This window comes from Typopeltis vanoorti, chromosome 22 (genome assembly GCF_054136105.1).
Source record: "Typopeltis vanoorti isolate ZY-2024b chromosome 22, IOZ_Tvanoo_1.0, whole genome shotgun sequence".
NCBI lineage: Eukaryota > Metazoa > Arthropoda > Arachnida > Uropygi > Thelyphonidae > Typopeltis > Typopeltis vanoorti.
Window position 1 is genome coordinate 35,169,718 of NC_143570.1, and position 23,157 is coordinate 35,192,874.

At 37.2% G+C, this 23,157-nt stretch overlaps 1 protein-coding gene across 7 annotated transcripts in view; it reads left to right on the forward strand.

Moving 5' to 3' along the window:
• The window catches only part of LOC150094297 (protein mono-ADP-ribosyltransferase PARP4-like), an 879,331-nt gene that overhangs the window by 512,219 nt on the left and 343,955 nt on the right, over positions 1 to 23,157 (forward strand). For all 7 annotated transcript variants that reach the window (XM_090411811.1, XM_090411815.1, XM_090411816.1 and 4 more), the window contains exon 20: positions 19,356 to 19,455. In XM_090411811.1, coding sequence (XP_090267937.1) covers positions 19,356 to 19,455 — 100 coding nt within the window. The remainder of the gene's footprint in view (positions 1 to 19,355; positions 19,456 to 23,157) is intronic.

Consider the following 23,157-nt stretch of genomic DNA (forward strand, 5'->3'; position numbering starts at 1 on the left):
GAAGTGGCACAATCTTGCCCTCCTTCCACTCTTTAGGAACTTGACCAAGTGCAAGACTCGTATTAAAAAAATATGTCAAGGCAGGTGTCAACTCTCTGGCACATTCCTTCAGAATACACGGTGATATATTATCAAGTCCCACAGCCTTATTTACATCTAGTTTACTCAACTCTCCAAACACCTCTTGCTCACTTACAGTCAGTCTCTCCTCCCCATCATCAACTGCTCTTAATCTCTCCATGAAGTCACATTCACAAGATTGAAAGATCTTTATGAACTGCTCATTAAGTATCTCCACCACACATTCTGCAACAGCTGTCTTTATACCATTTCCTCCAATCAATGTCATCCTTCCATAATCATTCTTTCTTTTGCTGGCTACATATCGAAAGAACTCCCTAGGATTCTTTTTGGCTTCATTAACTAACTGCTGTTCATACCTCTCTTTAGCTACTCTCACCAACCAAGTTACCCTCCTTGCCTGGTTTTTGTAGACCTCATGAAATTGATTACTTCCACTTCTCTTATGCTGCCTCCACAATGCCCTTTTTCTCTGTATTGCATGCTTAATCTCTTTATTCATCCATCTCACACCTACCTTATTTAACCTTCTCATCCATGGTATACATTTAGACATTGCATCTACTAAATAGTTTTTGAAAATCCCCCAAGCTGCATTGATCTCTTTTCCAACTAACTCCTCATTCCATGCTACACCTGCAAGCTGTCTCATGAGCTCTTCATAATCACCCCCCCCCTTATAGTTCCACATATACCCTTTTTTCACAGGGGTCCTTTCACTGCTGGCAATCACCCAGGTAATCACCTCATGGTCACTTTCACCAATTGGTGGATGATTTGACACCTCATTGATAATTACATCCTCCGATGAGATGACCAAATCCAAGACCCTTAATCCTCGTGTGCCCTCTGTTACATACTGTCTGAGGTAGTTATCCCTCAAAAACTCAAGAAACTCATTTTCTTTACTTCGAATTGCTATCTCTTCATTCCAGTCTATATTGCCATAATTAAAATCACCCATAATGATCACCCTTTTCTTATTTACTTGGCTTATTTGACTATACATTTCACTATCACCACCATCCACATTACCAGGTCTATAACAACATCCCACCAAGTATTTGATTCTATTCACCTGTATCTCACACCATACTGCTTCAAAACCACTGGCCCTATTTCTCTCTTGCATCTCTACCTTGTATGGACATAACTCTTTCTCTATCATCAATAGCAATCCCCCTCCCTTTTTACCCCTTCTATCCTCATGAAAAACATCATACCTTTCTATCTCTATTCCTGTCAGGATGTCGTCCTCATCTTACCATGTCTCACTTATTCCAACAATCTCTGGGTGCACAGACGCAATTAGTGCACCGCCTTGTTTCTTATACTTCTAGCATTGGTATACAAACACAACAACTCATTTCTGGATCTACAGCTAGTTCCACTGATACCACTCACTCGATATGATCTCTCCATGCTGGACTGGTGCCATTTCCCTTTCTGCTTCTTCATTTTAGAACCCTTTGCAATTCCATCTGTTTCCTTTTGATCCCTGGTCATCCCATTACTTTCCTGCCTACACATGCTCTCACCTCTTGGAGCATCCACCTTTCTCACGCTGTGTACCCCTGTCTACCCTGATGTTGATAATGTCTTTCCAGTCTGGAGTCACATGGCACAAGAACTTTACTCATTTCCAAATAATATCAATAACCTGCATCCTCACATCAATTTCATACTAAAAAAGGAATCGCCGCAAAGTATTTCCTTCGTGGGTGACACTAAAGTCCTATCTAGGTGGGACTTTAATGTCACCCACGTGGTTGGGCTTAGTATTGTATGATATTTGTGTTCATGTTACATTAGTTGTTTTTGTAATCCCCGTAGATGTCCTAGTGACTAGAACAAAATATAGGAAGTATTAAATTCTATTTTAATCCTTTTTGAGTGTTGTAAAAAATCCATTAAGCCTCCAACATGATAAACATAAGCGTTTGTATAAAGAAAGTGCTGAAGTCTTATGGCACAGGCACAAACTTAACCATAACGACTGTCTCACTATCCCAACAGTTTGGGAAATTATATCCTTAACAGTATAAAATAAATTTATCAGTTTTAATTTAATTTAGCTATAGTCCAATAGCATTTAGTCCTTAAGCATGTGTATTAATGTGTTTTTTTTTTTTTTTTATGTAATTCCTATTATTGTTTATAACTGTACTGATGATGTCTTATGATACTTAAGACGAAATATTTACATATTATTAAAAAGTTAATTACTGTGGCATACATGTGAATTTATTGTTATAAAAGAACAGGCAGGTAGATTATTATGTCTGTTCACGAATGTTAGAAGTATCAGAAACAAAGGGTTAGAGTTTATTGCCTTAGTATATATATTGGTACCTGAGATTGTAGGCATTAGTGAGACCTGGCTATGAGAATCAGACATACTAACTTGTATCGAGTGTGAAGTACAGTATTTTTAGGAAGGATAGACAGAATAGGAGTGGAGAGCATGTACTGCTAATGATATCGGATGACTTGAATCCAGTTAAAGTTGCGATCTATGATTGTAGTACTACTACTAACAGTATTTCATGTGGCAGTGAGTTTGAAGCCACATGGGGTGTTGTTACATACCTGATGGATTGGTTGCTAGTGATGAAGAAATGCATCACCAAATAGAAAAGATGAAGGCATAATGGTAGACTTTAATTATCCAATTATTGTTTGGGTAGCAGTAGAACTTATGAGAAGAACGTAAATGCATTTATTGAGCTGTTGCGAAACACCTTCCTCATGTTACCAGAAGGAACTAGAGGTCAGTTGGCATTTCAGTTAAATACATAGCTATTCTGCCTCTGGTTGGTGACAGTGATCATGCGGTACTCACTTGGGATGTGACTAAGTTTATGAATGTTCCATTCAGAAAAGGTTACATGCTGAACTACAAAGCAGGAAATTATGACCAACTGAAGAGTATACTGAGTTCACTGGAATGGGATCAGTTGCTGGATGGGAAGAATACTTACAAAACAGTCTCTATTACTGAATAAAAATTCAGGAATAGAGACTGATGGGATATCAAACCGCGTGCTAAAAGAGTGTTCAGCTGAACTGGCTATTTATTCCTTTGACTAGGGTTAATATATGTTTAATATATGTCTCAGAATAGGGAAGATTCCGCAGAAATGGAAAGAATGTGTGGTAATTCCATTGCACAAGGGTAGTGCAAAGACCGATTTATTCAACTATCGACCAATTAATATCTCAGGAATGGTGGTGAAGATTTTGGAAAAATTGGTTAGGGCTCACATTCAGAAATGGGTTGACAGTGAATCTCTGCTTGCATTGGGCAACATGGGTTTACTAAGGGATGGTCATGTTTTAGCAACTTGCTCACATTCTATAACAATGTTACCATTGAACTAGACAAGGGGAATAGATACACCATGATACTTTTGAATTTTGTTAAGGCTTTTGACGGGATACAGCATGGCAGACTGCTGCATAAATTGGAGAAAATGTGTACAGGTTATAGAATATTAGCATGGATAAGAGGATGGCTGACTGACAGATATCAAAAAGTGGTGTACTGGGGATATGAGTTTGCAAGATTGAAAGTAATCAGTGGTGTACCTCAAGGATCAGTGAGTGGTCTGCTGTTATTTAGGCTGTACATTAAGATATTGGGAAGGATTTGACAAATGACATACAGCTATTTGCTGATATGCAGTACTTGCAGAATGATTTGAATTGGCTGGAATTGTAGGCATGGGAAAATGGATGTCAGTAAATGTAAAGTCATTCATTTTGGCATGATTAGATATCCAATGTCATATTATATTGGTGGGATTATGCTAGAGAAACTGATCAGGCTAGGGATCTTGGAGTGTTAGTAGATAGGAAGTTGAAGTTCAGGGGACTATGTGGCAAAGATTGCAAATACAACTCAAAAGATAATTGCAGTGCTGAAAGAAATGTTCGCGTGTAAAGATAAGGATATCATTTTGCCTCTTTACAAGGCCTTGATAAGACTTCACTTTGACTATTGTGTGCTGGTCTGGTCACCTGGTTTCCCTTGTGATTCTGATGTATTGGAGAGCGTGCAAAGGAGACTGTTAAAAATGATATTAGGAAAAATGAATACTGATTATGAAGACAGATTGAAAAGTGGTAGATTGCAGACACTAGCAAACAAGAGAAAAAGGGGATGATATGATTGAGACTTACAAACTTCTGAAAGAATCACACAGGATTTCAGTTGATAGAATTTTTCACTTTCTGGAGGGTGGGAAAAGGACAAGAGGGCATCCTTAGAAGCTGAAAATGAATGCCCCTAAGAAGGAGATGAGGACTAGATTTTTCTCTCGTAGGGTGGTGCGTGATTGGAATGGATTGCCATTTGATGTTGTGAGTGCAATCAGTGTGAGTGAATTCAATAATAAGTATGATAGCTGATGTGTATAGTATGTGGCCTCCCTCAATGAGTCTTTTGACTCCCTTAGAGCCTTAGAGGTCTCTCTTAATAATAATAATAATTTTGATCTTCCTCCAGGATTTTTCTTGCCAGCCTTGAAAAGAATACTTGTTTTGCTAATCTTTCCTCTTCCCATTCTTTTTAAGTGACCATATCACCTGAGATTAGCTTACTAACATAATCCCGAGTGCTAAGTATGTGCAAGTTCTTTCCTAATACCCTCATTTTTAATGTGATAATGCCATTGATGCCATCTGTTCACTCCACTAATCTTTCCGAAAAGTCTCCATTCTTTGATCAGGTATTTTATTTCTTACCCAGCTCTCAGATCCATAAGTTAAAATTGGTTTGAACTCTGTCTTGTATACAGCTAATTTAGTGTTTTGACTAATTTCTTTCTTATTCCATACAGATTTATTCAGCTGACTTACTACCATACCAGGTTTACTAAATCTGTTGTCCATTTCCATATTTAATTTATTATCTTCACTAAATATTGTGCCTAGATAGTGATGTGGTCAATATTTCTACCTATTTTCATTGTCTTTGTTTTTTTTATTGCTGATTTTCATACCAAACCTATTACAACATTTATTCAATTTAATCAGAGAATCTTGCAGATTTGTACCAGATTTAATCAGAAGTATACCATCATCTGAATAAAGTAGCAGCTAAGGTTAACATCACTAATCTTGATATCAGATTTAGCACCACTTTCCTTCATAATATGATCCATATAGATAATGAATAAAGTGGATATAATGTGCACCCTTGTCACACACCTGATTTTACCGCACACCATTTTTCCTGTGCCTCCTTCAATTCTAACTGCTGATAGCTTAAATAGAGCTGTGTATTGCATGATATAATGTCCCATTTATTACACCATATAACTGTTTCATTTTAAAGAGCTTTCCTCTTGGCACATTGTGATATGCCTTTTCCAGATAAAAAAAAAAAAAAACACATTTGACTTCCATAGATGTCGTATGATCACTCTCTTACCTCACTGGGTTTTTGGAGTGAAGGGCATCTACAATCCCATCACTTCTTCTATCTTTGGCTAGAAGAAGTGATGGGATTGTAGATGCCCTTTTCACACAGAGTTACTACGACAGTCACAAACATCCATGCTCATGAGAGGATTCGAACTTGCAGCCTCTTGGCTAGAGAGCAGATACCCTATCTACTCGACCAACCAGGCAGGCAACTTAAATACAAATTCTTGTTATATTCCCAAGAATACTCAGTTACTTATTTTAAAGTGAAAATCTGATCCTGACAACCTCTGTTTCGCCTGAATGCAACATGTTCCTCACCAGGCTTCACTCTCCCGGAATTTTTCTTAGCTGTTTCTCAAGTACGCTTGCATACCAGGAATCTTACCAGGAATGCTCAGTAGGGAAATACCTCTGTAATTCTCACATTCAGTTCTGTTTCCCTTTTTATAGATAGGTGCTAGAGGAGCTCTACTCCAATCATCCAGGATTGTATGTCAACTCTTTGACCAGGCCATCTAAATTATGCAGTGCAGCCACTGTAAAACTTTTATACCTCCATATTTGAGCATTTCTGACTAATTTCATCTACTCAAGCTGCCTTTCCACATTTTAGGTTTTTCATGACTTTTTCTACTTGAAGTATAAATATGTATTCTTCACTGCATTCCTGCTGGGAGTTTCTACCATCATGCTGACACTGCTTCTTTCATTTAGCAGTCTTTCAAAGTAATTACTCCAGTCATCTAGAATGTCTTTATCTTCAGTTTTATCATCTATGATTCCTTTTACTGTCCTTTTTCTAAGCTTTTTCAAAAGCTTCCAGAATATTTTCTCACCTTCCCAGTATTTATTTTTTATGTTCTTACCAAACTCTTCCCAACTTTTGTCTAGCTAGTTTTACACAAATGTTTGCTTTCTTACGTTTTTCTCTGTATGCTCTAAGAGCATAAGCTAAAAAATTCTTTAATTTTTTCTTCAGTGATCCTTGTGTGTTTGAGTCTACAGTTTGCTTCTAAAAACTACTCAACCTCGATTTGTTTTAAAACTTTCTTATACACACTGCTTTTCAATATGAAATTTAATTTTATCCTGCTCAATACTAAATAATGATCACTTCCTATTTCAAATCATCTGTATACTGTTGTGACCTGAGCCAGTCGGAAAACATCGCTATCAACTATAACATAGTCAGTGAAACTTTTCTTATTTCTTGCATCTTCTTTCCATGTAAATTTGTGCTCATTTTTATATTGGAATATGGTGTTAGCAATGACTAATGCATGTCGTAACAGAAATACAGCAGGCATTTACCATTATTATTAGCATTGCAATTTTCAATAAATTTTCCCAAAACATTTGGGAAATGTTTTGATATAAATGTCTTTATATCAATGACATCGTCAGTGGATTGCAAGGGGATATTCAGTTGTTTGTGGATGATGTGAAGCTGGGAAGGATTATGAGTAATAGTGCAGATGTGGTAGCCTGCAAGAGGATTTGAATAAGCTAGATAGATGGGCAAATGAATGGGGATGTCGGTTTAATGTGGCAAAATGTAAGGTCTTGAGGTTTGGGAACCATTGATGGAACGCTGCTTACTCTATGGGAGGAGGAGTTATACTGGAGGAAGTAGGGTAGACAAGAAATCTAGGGTTGATGATTGATAGAAACCTGAAATTTAGGGGACATGTTGCAAAGGTGGTGAAAGTAACACAGAGGATTGCTGCAATAATGAGAAGGACACTGACCTGCAGAGATAAAAGAGTTATCATTCTGTTGTATAACACTCTGATCAGACCACACTTAGACCATTGTTCCCAGATTTGGTCCCCAGGATTTGAAGGGGATAAATTAACTGTGAAAGGGTACAAAGATGATTTCAGGACTGTATACAATGTTAGTTATGAGGGTCAGCTGAGGGAATGTGGACTGCAGAGTTTGGTGGATAGAAGAAGGAGAGGTGATATGATTGATACTTTTAAACTGTTGAGAGGTGGTTACAGGGTTGACACTGGGGAGTTCTTTCGCTTGGTTGAACAGCAGGAAGGAGTGATGACAAGAGGCCATCCCTGGAAGTTACGGAAGAAAACTGTGAGCAAGAGGGTGAGGAGTGGTTTCTTTGCATGGAGGGTGGTTGAACCATGGAATGCATTGCCTGATGGAGTGGTGAGAGCGAGAATGGTCAATGAGTTTAAGGAGTGGCATGATAGACTTTGTGTTTCTTAGGAGGGACCTCCCACGATGAATCTTTTGACTCCATGGAGGCCTGAATAATAATAATAATAATTTCTGTATGACTGATGGCTGATAAACATTTCTTACTCTTCTGTTTAGATTTTCATCAAGGACCAACTTTAGCTGCCTTCTCTAATGCCTGAAAAAAATTCCTCCATTTCTTCCTTGGTGTGAGACCATAAACACAAATAAGTCTCATTGTCCAGTTCCCCATTCTGATATTAGCCCACATCACTCTACTTGATATTGCTGCCCTCCACGCAAAGAAACCACTCCTTACCCTCTTGCACACAACTTCCAGGGATGGCCCTTTGTCCTCACTCCGTCGCCCTGTTCCACCAAACAAAGAACTCTCCAGTGTTAGCCATATAACTATCTCTCAATGATTTAAGTCTCAATCATATCACCTCTCCTTCATCTACCAAACTCTGCAGTCCACATTCCCTAAGCCTATCTTCTTAACTAACATTGTATAGTCCTGATACTATCTTTGTTATCCACCTCTGCACTCTTTCCATGGTTAATTTATTCCTTCAAATCCTGATCATGGCTTTATATTATGGAATGACAACTCTGTTATCTGTGCAAGTCAGTGTTCTTCTCACTATTGCAGCAATTCTCTAGGTTACCTTCACCCAATATGTGAAGGTAATATGGCCTATGTTCCTTGCAGTATGCAATATATATGTTGAACATAGTGTTACCTGCAACATGTTCCCTGATTTTCAGATTTCTATCAGTCACCATCCCCAGATCCCTTGCCTCCCCCCCTCCTTCAGTACAGTTCCTCCAACAGAGTATGCAGCCTCCCATCGATGTATCCCAAACTTCAAGACTTTACATTTAGCTGCATTGAACTGATGATCCCCATTCATTTGTCCAATTTATTCAAATCCTCTTTTATGGCTGCCACATCTTTACTATTACTTATTACTAATAACCCTTTCCAGCTGCACATCATCTGCAAACAACTTAATATCCTCCTGCAATTCATTGACAGTGTCAATGGATTGCAGTAAAGGTTAAACATAATCTGACAATGATTACACATAAAGCCACAGTAAAAAGAAAAAATGGAAAAGAAAACAAGTACTTACTCTGAATGTGGAATGAAGAAATCAATAATTTTATATAATAAAATAATATATAAAATAATATTATAATATAATAATTATATAAAATTATATAATTATTATAAATATATATATAAATATATATTTTATTAATAAAATCAATAATTTTATAATGATAAAAAAAATTGCATACATTAAATGGCTCATCTCAAAAAACTAGAGGATGAAATAGGATATATACGAGAGGAAGACAACGACTGCAAAAAAAGAGACAAGAAAAGTAGGGATAATGATATTAGTAAATCACAGAAGGAAATATATAAATTGCAATGCAAAAGCAATAGAGTTCTTACATTAAGAAACAATTGATACCAGAGAATAGATTACTAACAATGAATAGTTATTAACACTGGCAAGGAAATAAATATTCAGAAAATGTAACTGATAATAGTGTCTCCCAAATAACGTTACAATAGAATTAAATGACGCATTAAAATGAATGAAAAATCACCAGGATAAGATAAAATCCCAATAGATCTTATAAATATGCAGGAAATAGATATAAATAAAATATATAGCACAAAAAGCATATACCCAATGACTGGAAACATGCAACAGTGATTCCCATCTTTAAAAAAAAAAAAAAAAAGAAGTAATAAGTTTATTAAACACAGGTTACATGATACAGTAATATCCTGCCTTACACTGCTTTGCTTTACAATGCTTTTCAATTATGACCATTGTCCATTATATGATGCTGCACATGGTCATACAATGCTTTTCAATTATGAATAATCTCGTTTATATGATGCATTCACTCATAAAATGGTTTTAGCGACATGACACTGCTGCAAATCAACCGATGCACAGTTTTTTGCAAAATCTTTGTTTATTATTATTATTATGGGCAACTCCAAGGAGTTCTTAGACTCATCGAGGGAGGCACTAAACATCTTGTCAATCACAACTATTCGACATTCACACAGTATCTATCATACTTTGCCTTGAACTCATTCACTGTCATAGTATCCACAACAGACTCAGGCAGCTTATTCTACTCATTCACCACTCTAAAAGTAAAAACCCAGCTCTAAAACCCTTACTAACCACACTCTTGCCCAGCTTCCATGGATGTCCCCTAGTCCTCCCACCCAGTCCTGTTCTCAAATATCTCCTCTGAATTAATCCTGTAGACACCCTTCAGCAATTTGAATGTCTCAATCATATCGTCCCTTTTCTGCCTATCGACCAATTTCTGCAACCCACAAATCTTCAACCTGTTTTCATAAGGTTCATTCCATAGACCTGTTATCATCTTGGTCACCCGCCTCTGGATCTCCTTGACCTCCTCCCCATCAAGAAGAAACCTAGGTGACCAGATCTGGGTACAGTAATCAAGATGGGGTCTTATCAACGCTCGATACAGAGGAACAATAACTTGCTTATCTCTGCTCACCAAAATATTCTTCAGCATCAAAGTGATTTGATGAGCTGATTTAGCCACTTTTGCGATGCCCCCCCCCCCCCCTGTAAACTTCAACTCCTATCCACCAATGCTCCCAAGTCCCTGGCCTCATCAATCTCCAAGAGTACAGTTCCACCAACGTGATGTTCTGCTGCTAATCTTTTCACCTCAAAATGCATAACCTTACATTTTGCCACATTAAATTGACATTCGTTCTCCTTAGCCCAGACCTCCAATCTATCCAAATCATCCTGCAAAATTTTGACATCTTCCGCATTCACTATTACCCTACCCGACTTTGCATCATCAGCGAACAAATGAACCATTCCTCTCAGTTCCTTCATTATATCGTTAATGAACAAATTAAACAGCAGTTGTCCAAGAACAGAACCCTGCAGCACACCACTAGTCACAGGCTCTCTTTTGGACTCTACTCCAGAGTAAACTACTCTCTGGTATCTCTCCATCAACCACCCTCCTATCCATCTCACTAACCCTATATCCATTCCCATATTTTGCAGTTTACAGATTAGAATTCCATGTGGTATCCTGTCAAAGGCCTTTAGCCATTTCCAGCAGTATCACTGTAAACCTTTTACCCTTATCCAGTTCAGCCGTTACTGTGTTATAAAACCTGAGCAAGTTACTGAGGCATGATCTACCCTTCACAAAACCATGCTGTCCTCCATACAGTATCTCATTTTCATCAATCCATTCCTGTATTTTCCCTTAACTACTTTCTTCAAGACCTTGACAAAGACTCCTGATATGCTGATCGGTTGGTAATTTGCAACAGTAGTCTTGGATCCTCCTTTATGCAGTGGAACTATTTTCGCCCTCTTTCCACACCTTCGGGACTAAACCAGACCCGAGACTCAGATTAAACAATAAGTTTAAGGGCACTGACAATTCTTTAGCCCCTTCATGTAAGACCCGTGCTGATATACCATCCAATCCCATTAGATGTATTCACATTAAGGTTCTGTAATAGACTATTCACCTCCACTTCATTCACCACAATTCCCATATAAACTGATGGTTCCTTCATTCCTTCAACATCACCACCTGGATGATATACTCTTGCAAAGTGCTCACTCAGTAATTCCACTATATCAACTGATTCAGTGACCTCCCTACCATTGGCATTCCTTAAAATCGTTCTGCCGTGTATAGTTTTTCTTTTACTAGCAGCATATTGAAAGAACTGTTTGGGATTCTCTTTAGCTTGCATGGCTAATTTCCTTTCATAATCCGTTTTTTTTTTTCTCACCACACTCGTTACCATCCTGGTTTGCGCTTTATACCGTTCATGTGCCTGCAGGTCACCTTTCTCCTTAAATTTCTTCCACAGTTATTTCTTTTTTTGCAACTCAAGTTTAATGGTGTTATTCATCCATTTAACCCCTACTTGATTTACTATTCGGACTCTAGGTATACAGTTAACCATAACCTCCTGCAAATGCTCCTTGACCACTTCCCATGTCCTACCAACAGCTCTTGCAGTTTTACATGCCATGGTACTGAACCAAGCAATCTCCTAAGCTTGTCATACTTGCCAGCACAGTAATTCCACATGTAACCTGTCTTAATTGAAAATTTCACACATTTAGCCACCTCCAAGGTGGCTAAATGTGTTCCTTATGACCACTCTCACCAATAGGTGGCAACATGGTCACATTCATTACAGTCAAATTCTCAGATGCTATTACTAGGTCAAGCACTCTCGAACCCCTAGTATTTTCCATTACATGCTATCTCAGTTAGTTATCTGTCAGTAATTGGATAAAATCCAGTTCCTTCCTCACATGTGTCCTCTCCTCCTTCCAATCAATGTTACCATAGTTGAAATCCCCCAAAATAATTACCCTCCTTCCACTCATTTCATCAATTTGCCTATGCATACTATCTCCACCATCTATTCCATTTCCTGGTCTATAGCAGCACCCAACTGCACATTTTGTTCCATTAGTCTCAATCTCACACCAAATAGCCTCAAATGAGCTCTTTTCAGTATCCTGCTATACAACTTCTATTCTCCTTGGCTGCAGTTCATCAGCTATCATCAATAACACTCCTCCCCCCTCCCCCATTTTATTCTCTCTGTCTCTCCTGAACACACTATACCCTACACATTCTATCCCACTAACTATATCATCTTCTGTCAGCCATGTTTCACTAATGCCAATAACCTGTGGCCAGGAAGAGCCAACCAAGGTCAAAAATTCTTTCTTCTTGTTCCTAATACTCCATTGTACAAATCCTTTCACCCATCAAACTCACTCCACACATCCACAAACTCCACACCACACTGTGTGTGTAACCTGCACATAAAGTCATTTGCGATTATGGCCCTCCTTCTAAACTCTTCTCTGTCATACCGCAGTATGACAGAGTTAGGAGAGTGTCATATTCACTATCCTAACTCTGTCACTCTTTTCTTTTGCTGCTTCTAATAATTCCTTCATGTTCTCTCTCATATCAAATTTATCTCCTTTCAAATCGTTCGTTCCTGCCACAATTATCTCTTCTTTCACCCTCTACTTCTGCGCTCTAATACTCTCACTTACATCCTTAATTTTTGCATCAATACATTTCTCACTACATCTCCCCTTATTTTGATGTTTCTCTGTGAATTATAAACTATAATTATTATTTTCTTATATTATTGTTAATAATGGCAGATAAAATTCAAAATAAGGGTGCTATATATGTTTCCAGCGAAAATAAGATGTGTAAACATAATACATTATATACTAAGCTTTAAAATTAATAATAATGGCTTATCATACATATTAAATAGGTCACAGGCTAAACTTACTTCGCACTACCATTGATACAATTGTTAAACAAGAATACAGTTCTTAGTGAAGTGAAAAGTGCTGCATCAGTTAATATTATGGATATTCATTAACCTGTCAATCTTATTGCTGAAATGGAAAATCTTTTAATGGCGAATGATCAAATTTTTGTGTTCCCTTTATCCAAGCAGTCCATGTGTTGTTGTATTGTTTACATTGCTTGGTAATTTAGGACATGATTTGAGAGACCAAGATGTTAACATGAGTTTGAGTCACAAAAGCAAACTTTTTTCATTTGTAAAGATCATCTAGCAGACTTTTGACAATTTCCTGAACACTCATCTGAAAAGCTACCAGTATTGTAACTTGGTAGAACTTAATTTGTTCTGCATAATACACTGAAATGCCATTGAATTAGGTGTAGCCACCTAGTAACATGTTGGATCCCCCCCTCTAGCCCTGATAGCATCCACCACACAATGAGACAAGGACTCCACAAGTTTGCAAAAATGTTTCATAGGTTTTGCAACCCATTCATCCTCCAGAGCTGTCTACAATTTGCTCAAGTTCAGAGGTGATGGGACACAAGCTCCGAACACTTTGCTTGATGATATCCCAAAGATTTTCGATGGGATTTAATCAGGGCTTCTTGGTGGCCACTTCATTATTTCAAAGTTAACAGAATGCTCCTGAAATCAAGCAGTGGTCTGCCTGGACCTGTGAGATGAACAATTGTCTTGCTGGCCGATGCCATCTCCATTGGGATGCATGATGGACATAAATGGGTGTAAATGGTTGGCCATGAGTTACTCGTACCAGGATGCATCAAGTCGGTGGTTCACATGTACCAAAAGACTTTTGGTACATGTGTCCTAAAGTTGATATTCCAATCCCATATTCTCCAATTTATGCAACAGCCTTTCGTGAGGTATCCTATCAAATGCTTTAGAAAAATCCAACATTACCATAGTGTAACCATTCCCTTTATCCAACTCGGCTGTAACAGTGTTATAAAATATGAGCAAATTGCTAAAACATGACCTTCCTTTAGTAAACCCATGCTTGTCTACCAATTTCTCTAAAATCTTCACTACCACACCAGACATACTGATTGGCCAGTAGTTACACATCAGTTTTTGCACCACCCTTGTACAATGGAACTATCATACATTCCTGTGGTATCATTCCTGAGCTGAGATTCAAGTTATACAAACATTCCTTTAGCAAACATGCTGATATTCCATTGTACAGCTTTTTTCTTTCTTTCATCATAGATGGCTTTTAGCAACTGATGCTCTCACTAACTGCATGGTAAACCTTTGGAAACTGCTGAATGCTAGGATTTGCTCCTCAAGCTTAGCAATGAGACCAAAGGCTTAAGTTAATTCTTTTGTCATAAATTTTCTTGGCTCTGGATCTTCTGATTCTTCGTGTTCTTGTGTTTCTATCAGCTGCTTCGCTATCTCCATAAGGTCTTCATTGGTTAATTCTGGAGAATGGGACTCTAGTAAGTCAATGACATCATTTTCATCGGTGTCCAATTGCAGTGCATTGTCACTATTCACTAGAGCTTTTCTGGCTTCGGCACTGTCTTCTGTGAAGACACGAAAATCATCACAGAATTGAAGGCACAGTTTGTTCCATGCCCCTTTAATTGTTGATTGCTTCACTTCCTCTCAAGAATCAGCAATGTTTTTGATGGCATTATGGATGTTATAATTCTTTCAGAACTCTCTCAAAGCCATCATATCATCTTCCGTAGCCCTGACTGCTTGCAGAAATGACTCCTTGATCCATTGGCTGTAGTAACAGTGTAATGTTGGGTGGTAAAAATACGACCTTTACAATAGACTGAAGATCATCTAAAAATGTTGGATGTCCAGTACAAGCAGAATTTTAAAGGGAATTTTTTTTTTTACAAACAGTAACATTCCACAGCAGGAATAAAACAGTTCAAGAACCATTCTTCAAACGTGGCAAATGTGACCCAGGCCCTTAAATTTGGCTTCCAAATAACAGGAAGAGCTGCTTTAATAATGCAGCGAAGTTCAGGTTTGTTTACATGCTTGAAAGGAATTAGTTCCAGAATTATTAATTATTCTTATGGGGAGCATTGGGAGTTTGTTCGCAACAAAATGCCCTAAGTTGGGTCATCCGTAACCTGGAGACCAGCTGTACTCCTACTCCTCTCTCTTCTGTCATTCCTAAAAATAGTATACCCATTACACTCGATTTCACTTACCATATCTTATTCTGATAGCCAGGTTAAATGTTGGCATTTAACTAATGCCAACAATCTTATGCCACATCATATTCAGTAAAGCAACAAACTCAACCCCTTTGTTTCTAATGCTCCTAGCATTTGTGTATAGACATAATAATTTACCATCTAGCCTAATCTTATAATTAGATATGTAATCTATTTGATCTTGTTCTAGAAATTTCTCTTTTCCCTCCCCCAGACATAGCTAAAAGGTCTGAACCCAAAGCATATTTTTCCATCCCTTCGCGACATACATAACCATATTCAAAGACATTCATATCTTTATCATGTTTGCGTACCATAACTGAACTTCCACACACATTTTTCTCATTCCTTACTTGATAGTCTAGTTTCCCTGACTCTCTGCATTAGGTCTCATACCAAGAAATAATTTCTCCAGGCTCCTGATGTCAAATGAATTCAAATGCAGGCCATCCTTCTTATACAAGTCTTTTCTGCCATCAAACTCACTCCACGCATCTAAAAACTAGCCTACATTTCTTCTACACAGCCTGCGCGGGAAATCATAATGGCAGCTCAGTTTGCCAATTGCTTATCATGTAACCTGCAACATGATACTTTCATATATTGAACCAAAGAAACTCCGAGGAGTGCATATATGTGGAAAATGTGAAGAACTTTGTGATTTAGACATTAGTATAATGGACCTTACATCAGAAACAGGAGAATGCCAACAGGGAGAGATAAGTAGCATGATCAAGGGTGAGGAGAATGAGTAGAAAGTGGATGAAAAAATAAAAGTAGGAGTATGGTAAGTTTGAAGCATTGTGAAGTTTTTGAAGATGGTGTTAATTGGGAAGATGAAAGTAGCTTGCATTGAGAGATAGATGTTCTAAAAGAAGAAGTGGAATGTCTGAAGTATGAGTTCAGAAGCATGAAAGAAGTGATTAGGCAACCAGAAATAACGAACGCAAATCAAATCAGAGTAGGAATATGAGAGTTATGGGAATGATAGAAGAGGAGAGAACAGGAGAACCGGTGAAAGAGAGGGAATAAGAGAAAGGTGAGACAGTGCAGGTACCAGGGATAGAGAAATAACAAGTAAGTGGCAGAACAAAGAAAGAAGAGAGGGTGAGAGATGCAGGTGAGCAAGGAAGAAACAGAGTGGTAAGAGGTGTGATGTATGGAGACTCAATGATTCATGATGTGCAAGATAGAATGCCTGGAGTGCTTGCTTGGTGGAAGAATTGATAGTGTAACTATGGCAATTAAGCAAAGTGAAAGGGGGGGGTGAGATAATTGTGATGGTGATCAGGAATGACTTCAGAGGCAGTGTATGAATCAGGTGGCAAGAGCTCTTAGGTTCATGCTTGAGGTTGTATGGAAGAAGACTGAGAGAGGGAAGATAATGTGTCTGTTGCCCAGGTATAATAATGCAGAGCTGTGGAGAAGACATCAATAATGAATAGTATAATAACCAGAATGTGTTGAGAGGCTTGGAATACATGAATGCTTGAAGGGTATTTGAGGAAGAGAGGAGCTGTATGCAAGAGATGGCTGGCATTTGAATGAGGGAGGACGTAGGCATCTGGAGAGAATGCTGTTCTCTGAGCAAGTCAGTGTGTCAATGCAGAGAAACTAAAATTATTGGGGAGGATGATAGCAGGGGGTTGCCTCTTGTGAGATTAGATGCCTGGGGAAAAGGTGGACTGCATTGATAATGCTGAATCCAGTGGAGTCTGGAGGGGATAATGATAGGTATACAAACAACTACAATGCTTTGATTCTTTATACTGATGACAGGAGTAACCAGAATGAAGGAGATGAATTGGTGGCACTGATAGCATCAGCCTGACTGAAGATTATTGAGATCTCTGAGATGTGGTTGATAGAAGATGATATATACTGACAGGAATAGAAGTAGCAGGCATAGCATTTTTTGACAGGATAGGAAGGAAAAACGAGGTGGTGGAGCACTTCTTATGCCCTCTCAGAGTGTAGGATTTGGAGTGCAATTACACTACTGGTTTTGAAAGCATATGATATGAGGTAAAGGCAGGACAGGATATTTAGTGGGGTATTGCTACAAGCTGGGGAGCACATAGAGGATGAAGAGCAAGAGCTGTTTAGGTAATTGAGCTTGGCAAGTGTAAGAAGAATGATTCTTATGGAGATTTTAACTATTTCAGTATAAATTGGAAAGCAGAAACTGCATGTAGTAATAAGGGAATGAGAATTTCTAGAATTTCTGATGGACAAATGTCTTAAGCGACATGTAGTAGAAGGAACACAAGGTTCAAGAATTTTAGATTTGATCACAGCATCAGAAGAGCTGATTATAACTGTGATTGCATCTCTGCCCCCAGTTGGAGAGAGTGACCATGTGGTGTTGACTTAGTAGATGAATAGTCATGCAGGAGTATCAAAGAGAAAGGAATGTATGTGGAATTATAAGGTAGGTGAGTATAATAGTCTTAGATATCAACTTGGGTCAGTTCCATGGATGGCAGAATTGGAAAGGTGAGATATCATTAGTGCTTGGGAAATTGTGAAGGAATATTTGTTAGCAGCATATGAGAGGGATGGAGAGAAGATGCATGAAGAATATAAGGCTGGAGATTGACCAGTATGGTAAAGAAGACAAAACTGGACATGAGAAGAGATTGTCTCTGAGATCCAAAGAAAAGTCTAAGGAATTTTTTTTACTGTGTGGCCAGTAGGAAGAGAAATGATTGCGGAAGAATGCTGTTGGAAGAAATGGGAAAAGAGTGACTGATAGAGGACATAGTGGAGTTGTTCAATGAACACTTTATTGGGGTATTTCGTCCTGGTGAAGTAGGTTTTAATACTAGAGGGATGGGACAGGTTCAATGTTTAGAAGTGCAAGAAGAGATTGTGTTTCAAATACTGATTACTCTGGATGTCAATAAAGCAATATGACTGGATGGAATTTTGAGATAATGTGCCTAAAGAACTGACAATTCCATTGAACTGGCTTTTCAGTGAAAGTCTGGCCATGGAAAAGGTACCCAAGGAATGAAAGGAGGGTAAGTTAGAGTCATTGCATACGGCTGGTAGCAGATGGGAAGTATCAAACTGTAGACCAGTTTGTATTTCATCAGAGGGTGTTAAGATCTTGAAGAAATTAGTGAAGGATTATTTACAGTGTTATGCAAATGAAGTTAATGTTATCTGTGAGTCAGCATGGATTTGTTAAAAAGGTTCTATTGTTTTAGTAATATGTTGCCTTTTATAATAAATTGACAAGAGTGGTTGATGAGGAAAAGGCATATTCTGCCATTTTTTTTTTTGGATTTTATAAAGGCATTTGACAGGGTACCATATCATAAGCTGGATATTTAAGCTGCAGCATGTGTGTTTAAATGTGAGGCTAGTGAACTGCATTTGGGATTAACTATCTGATAAGTATCAGAGAGTTATGTATGGGGGAGTAGTGTCAAAAAGGCATAAGGTTACAAGTGAAGTCCCACAGGACTCATTACTGGGACCTGAATTGTTTAACCTTTATTGCATAATCTAATCAATCTCATTGTCACAAGCACATGGCATTCATGTGCTTGATTATACAGTCATCATAGTTCCAGGCCTATAGAAGCTAAAGCAGTCATTTCTTATGGTTTTTCTTGGTGTTGTTTATTTTCATGTTAGGTTATTGTGTTTCTTATAGTGCTAGGTGGTGGTGGTTTTTTTTTTTTCCTTGTAGTGTTAGATTATTATTTTCTTTTCAGTTATGCTATAGAATGATCAGTATTTTTAGTGATTGAGTTTAATATAATGGTATTTTTTATAGTCAGAATAATAATTATAATGCAATAAAACTATTAACTGAATTGCTGTGAACATATTTTTTTTAATATATTTTTGATAAAGCTAGTGCCCAGTTTACTGCTAATACAATAGAATACACGCTTTAATATTTACAAGTTATTACTGTTTTATACTGATACATACTGAAATATTATAAATGAGTGAATATAGACATAATAATACTGTTTGTGCTCTCAGGTTTTTTTTTTGAAAAATTTCAGAACGGCAACAAACAAGCATACGTTAAGAAGACTTGCTCATGAGGGTGCTGGGGTATTTGAATACTTTGATCCTCTATATAAATATGATTGGGAGAAAAAGGTAAGATAATTTAATCAGTTAATCTGAAATAATCGATTGAAAAACAGGAATGTCATATAGTGGAAAGTTATTAACAAAGTAGGAATAAATAAATAAATAATGATGAAAGGTGAGTTAACCAATTTTATGTGGAGATAGTAGGTTATTCATCCTTCAACACAGGCAAACTGCCAGAGAACACATGGGATTAAAGCACATCATATACTGGACTTGTGATAGTTGTTTTGGCCATAATTCAAGCCTTTCTTTTTAAAGTATGCTTTGTGTCATTACAAATTGAAAAGGCTACATATATTTAAAAAATCCTCTATTTATTTAGAATACATTCCCTAAACTTTACTATAATTCACAATTAACATTACACATAAAAGGTTTCTTTCCTTATTTTATTGTTATTGTTGTTATTATACAGATCTCCATTAAGTTAATACTCATCGTGAGAGGTTTCGCTTATCTAGTAACAAATCTTTCATATTGTACCTAAACTGTTTGTACTCCTAGCATTCACAGCATATTCCTGCAATTTCGTTCACTCACCATTATCCATTTGAAAAAATATTCTCTTTCATAACCTATGCAGCTCAATCTGTAATGATAGTGTTCTTTATCATTGCAGATAGTTTGGTTGAAAAGATCTAAGTTTGGGTCCTGTATACACACCCGAAGAACTTTCAGCTGAGGATCAGTTGGACAGTCTTATACAAAGGTAGCAGGGTTTTTCTTCCTGGTAATTTTAGTTTTTCATCATTCAAAACTGACAAACCAGCCAGAGCATGCATGGCAGGCATAGCCTCATAGTAGCCATAATGTCTTCTGTTGGGCAATTCAAAACAACTCAGTCCAACCCAGCACATTACTTCCTTTTTATTGCACCTTTTTCAACTTCCATGGTTGGCCTACTTTTCTTACTCTTCGCCCAGCAGTCTGTGTGTAATCTTTTTTTATGAATCATGTAAAATTCCTTATTTACTGAAGGAATTGAATATCTGTCAGTAAGCGTTGCAAATAATAATAAGAGTGATGTTTAAACATCTCTTATATTGCCTCTTTTCTGCAACTTATGATTCATCAACTTTTTATAGTCAGCATTCCAGAGTCCTTATTCTTTTATTTACTTGTTTAATCCTCTCCAGAGTACTCTACTCTCATCAGATTTGTGCACAGTGGTGCCTGTGTGTGGTCTAATCAAAGCTTTGTACAGCAGATACTGCCTCCTTATTTTTTCTTGTTTGTGTTCTTCTTAACAGTATGGTGCAAAAGAAACAGTACAGAATGACTACAACAATAAATGTAGGTTTATTAACAAAGAAATACGTTTACACATTACGATATGTACATCCACAACTGTTGGTGGAATCTTGGTAGAATAAAGCATTAATGATGGTAGATGACATGCTCAAAATGGGTACTTTGTCTTTCAACACAAGCTTTGTAGCACATGCAACGGTTCTCTGTGACCTTGGTGAACAAGGGGTGGGACCTCTGCTGAACATATCGTGTTCCCTTAGTTCTATTTTATCCCTTATCTCTTAGTTCATCAATTTTATCCCTTAGTTAATCAAGGTTCATGGTGGATTACTCATACCTTGGACCATTTGCTCTACCAGCTCTGTATGAATGAAAATAATGCTGAACAATAAACATCTTTTTTTCCAACATCAGCACCATTACTAAAGCTAAATATAATGGTATAGACTCTACACATGCTCTTCTATTAATGTGCATGCAGCCGAACGCCATATGTCATAGTGCATATACTGAACAGGATGTCGAAGTTCAGTAATGTTTTTTTTTTTTTTTTCGCCATACCTATTACAGATGTCATGGGCACTCTTTGTAGCAGTATGCCCCTTTAAGCTCATGTCTCTGTTAAGCACAGTCAAACCAATACATCACATAGTGTTACATATCTGCACTCTAAAATGGACAACCTTGTACACATTAACATTACATTGGCAACCTAATTCATTCAACCTTCTATGTTGAAAGTCTATTTAATCATCCTAATTACGACAAAATATTTATCCATCATGCAGAACATCGTATGCAAAGTGTTCCATTGAAATAACATTGCAAAACATATACGGTACCCAAAAGCTCTGAGACTATAAATATGAACACTTATTCAAAGAAAGTTGTGAAACTATCTTACACCGACCAAATTTAAATAGAAATGACTGTATGTCTCTTTCTCAAAGATCCGGGAGACTTTTATCTTATGTAAAAAACCATTTATCTTAATAGATTAAATTTGCTATTTCTGTTATTTCCTAGCATGCTGTAACAATTGTATTTTAATGGGTGATCCACTGAACATTTTGCCTGTATTCCATTCCTATTGCTGTTACAGACGCTGAAGGTTTACTATTAATTTTAGTACGAAATATCTGTCTCTTTACTAATTAAAGATATCACTGTGGTTTTTACGTGTTACTTTATTATTTACCATATTTTCCGGTGTATAAGACGTACCCAAGAAATTTAATAATACAATTTTCTGGAAAAAACCTAAACTTTAAACCATTTCAAAATTGTAAATTTTTTGATGTTGAATCACATATTTATGAAAAGAAATAATTTTGTCTTCATATTCTTTTGGCATTTTTTGGATGATTTTTGTTTTTGCACGCATACAAAGTCCACTGCGTTTCATGAAACGATAACACCATGACGCACCACCTTTAAAATCTTCAATGTTACGCTCACAGGCTACTTTGACTGCATGTGTACGAATCATTTTTGTTGAAATGGCAATGCCATTTTGCTGATTTTCTTGCATCCATTTCGAAACTTCAGTCTCTAGTTCTGGCCACTTCGCAATTTTTCCATGTTCCACATGCTTTTCATTACGCAAAATGTACAAAATCTCCTTCTGACCACACCAAGTTCTAATCATTTTTTCTGTAGGTGGAGTCTTTCAGCTTCCCTATTCCCGTGTTCTTCCACATATTTTACAACCTGCAATTTGTAACTTGAAGAATATGAATGTCGCCTGTTTTTTTCCATCACTAAAATCTATGGGGAAATATCAAACTGAACACAAAATATCTCAACATGTCAACTCAATACTGATAAACCTTGGTAACTGATTACTTGGATAAGATATTATGAAACTTGAATAGGGACTCCCCGTTCTTAGCCAATGATGCGCTAGACGTAACGTGAAGGTCACGCATCAATTTGATTGCACCATTAACTGCCTACAAAGATCTTGGAACATAAAAGGGAGTGCGTATGACTTTGAAAAGAGGAAACAATCTTTACCTTCATTATATAAGACGCACCCCATTTTTAAGATGAATTTTTAAAGTAAAAAAGTGCGTCTTATACACCGGAAAATACGGTAATGGATGAAAGTGGTAGAATGGTAACTGCTGCTTATTGACATCAAGGTTATTTATTTGAGGAAATAAATATCCTTGATGTCAATAACGCGATATGATTTGATAACATATCACCTTGAATCTTAAGGGAATGGAAAAAGGGTAAAATTGTTCTACTGCATAAAGGTTCTGATAAGGCAGCAACTTCAAATTATAGTCCAATCTGTATATCTGGAGTTGCGGTGTACATACTGAAGAAATTGGTTAGATTTTATGGTACAAAAATGGGTTGATAACAGTAGTATTTTCTGTGGTTATCAGCATGGGTTTGTTAATGGGGAGATCATGTTTCACTAACTTAGTTATGTATGTATTACCT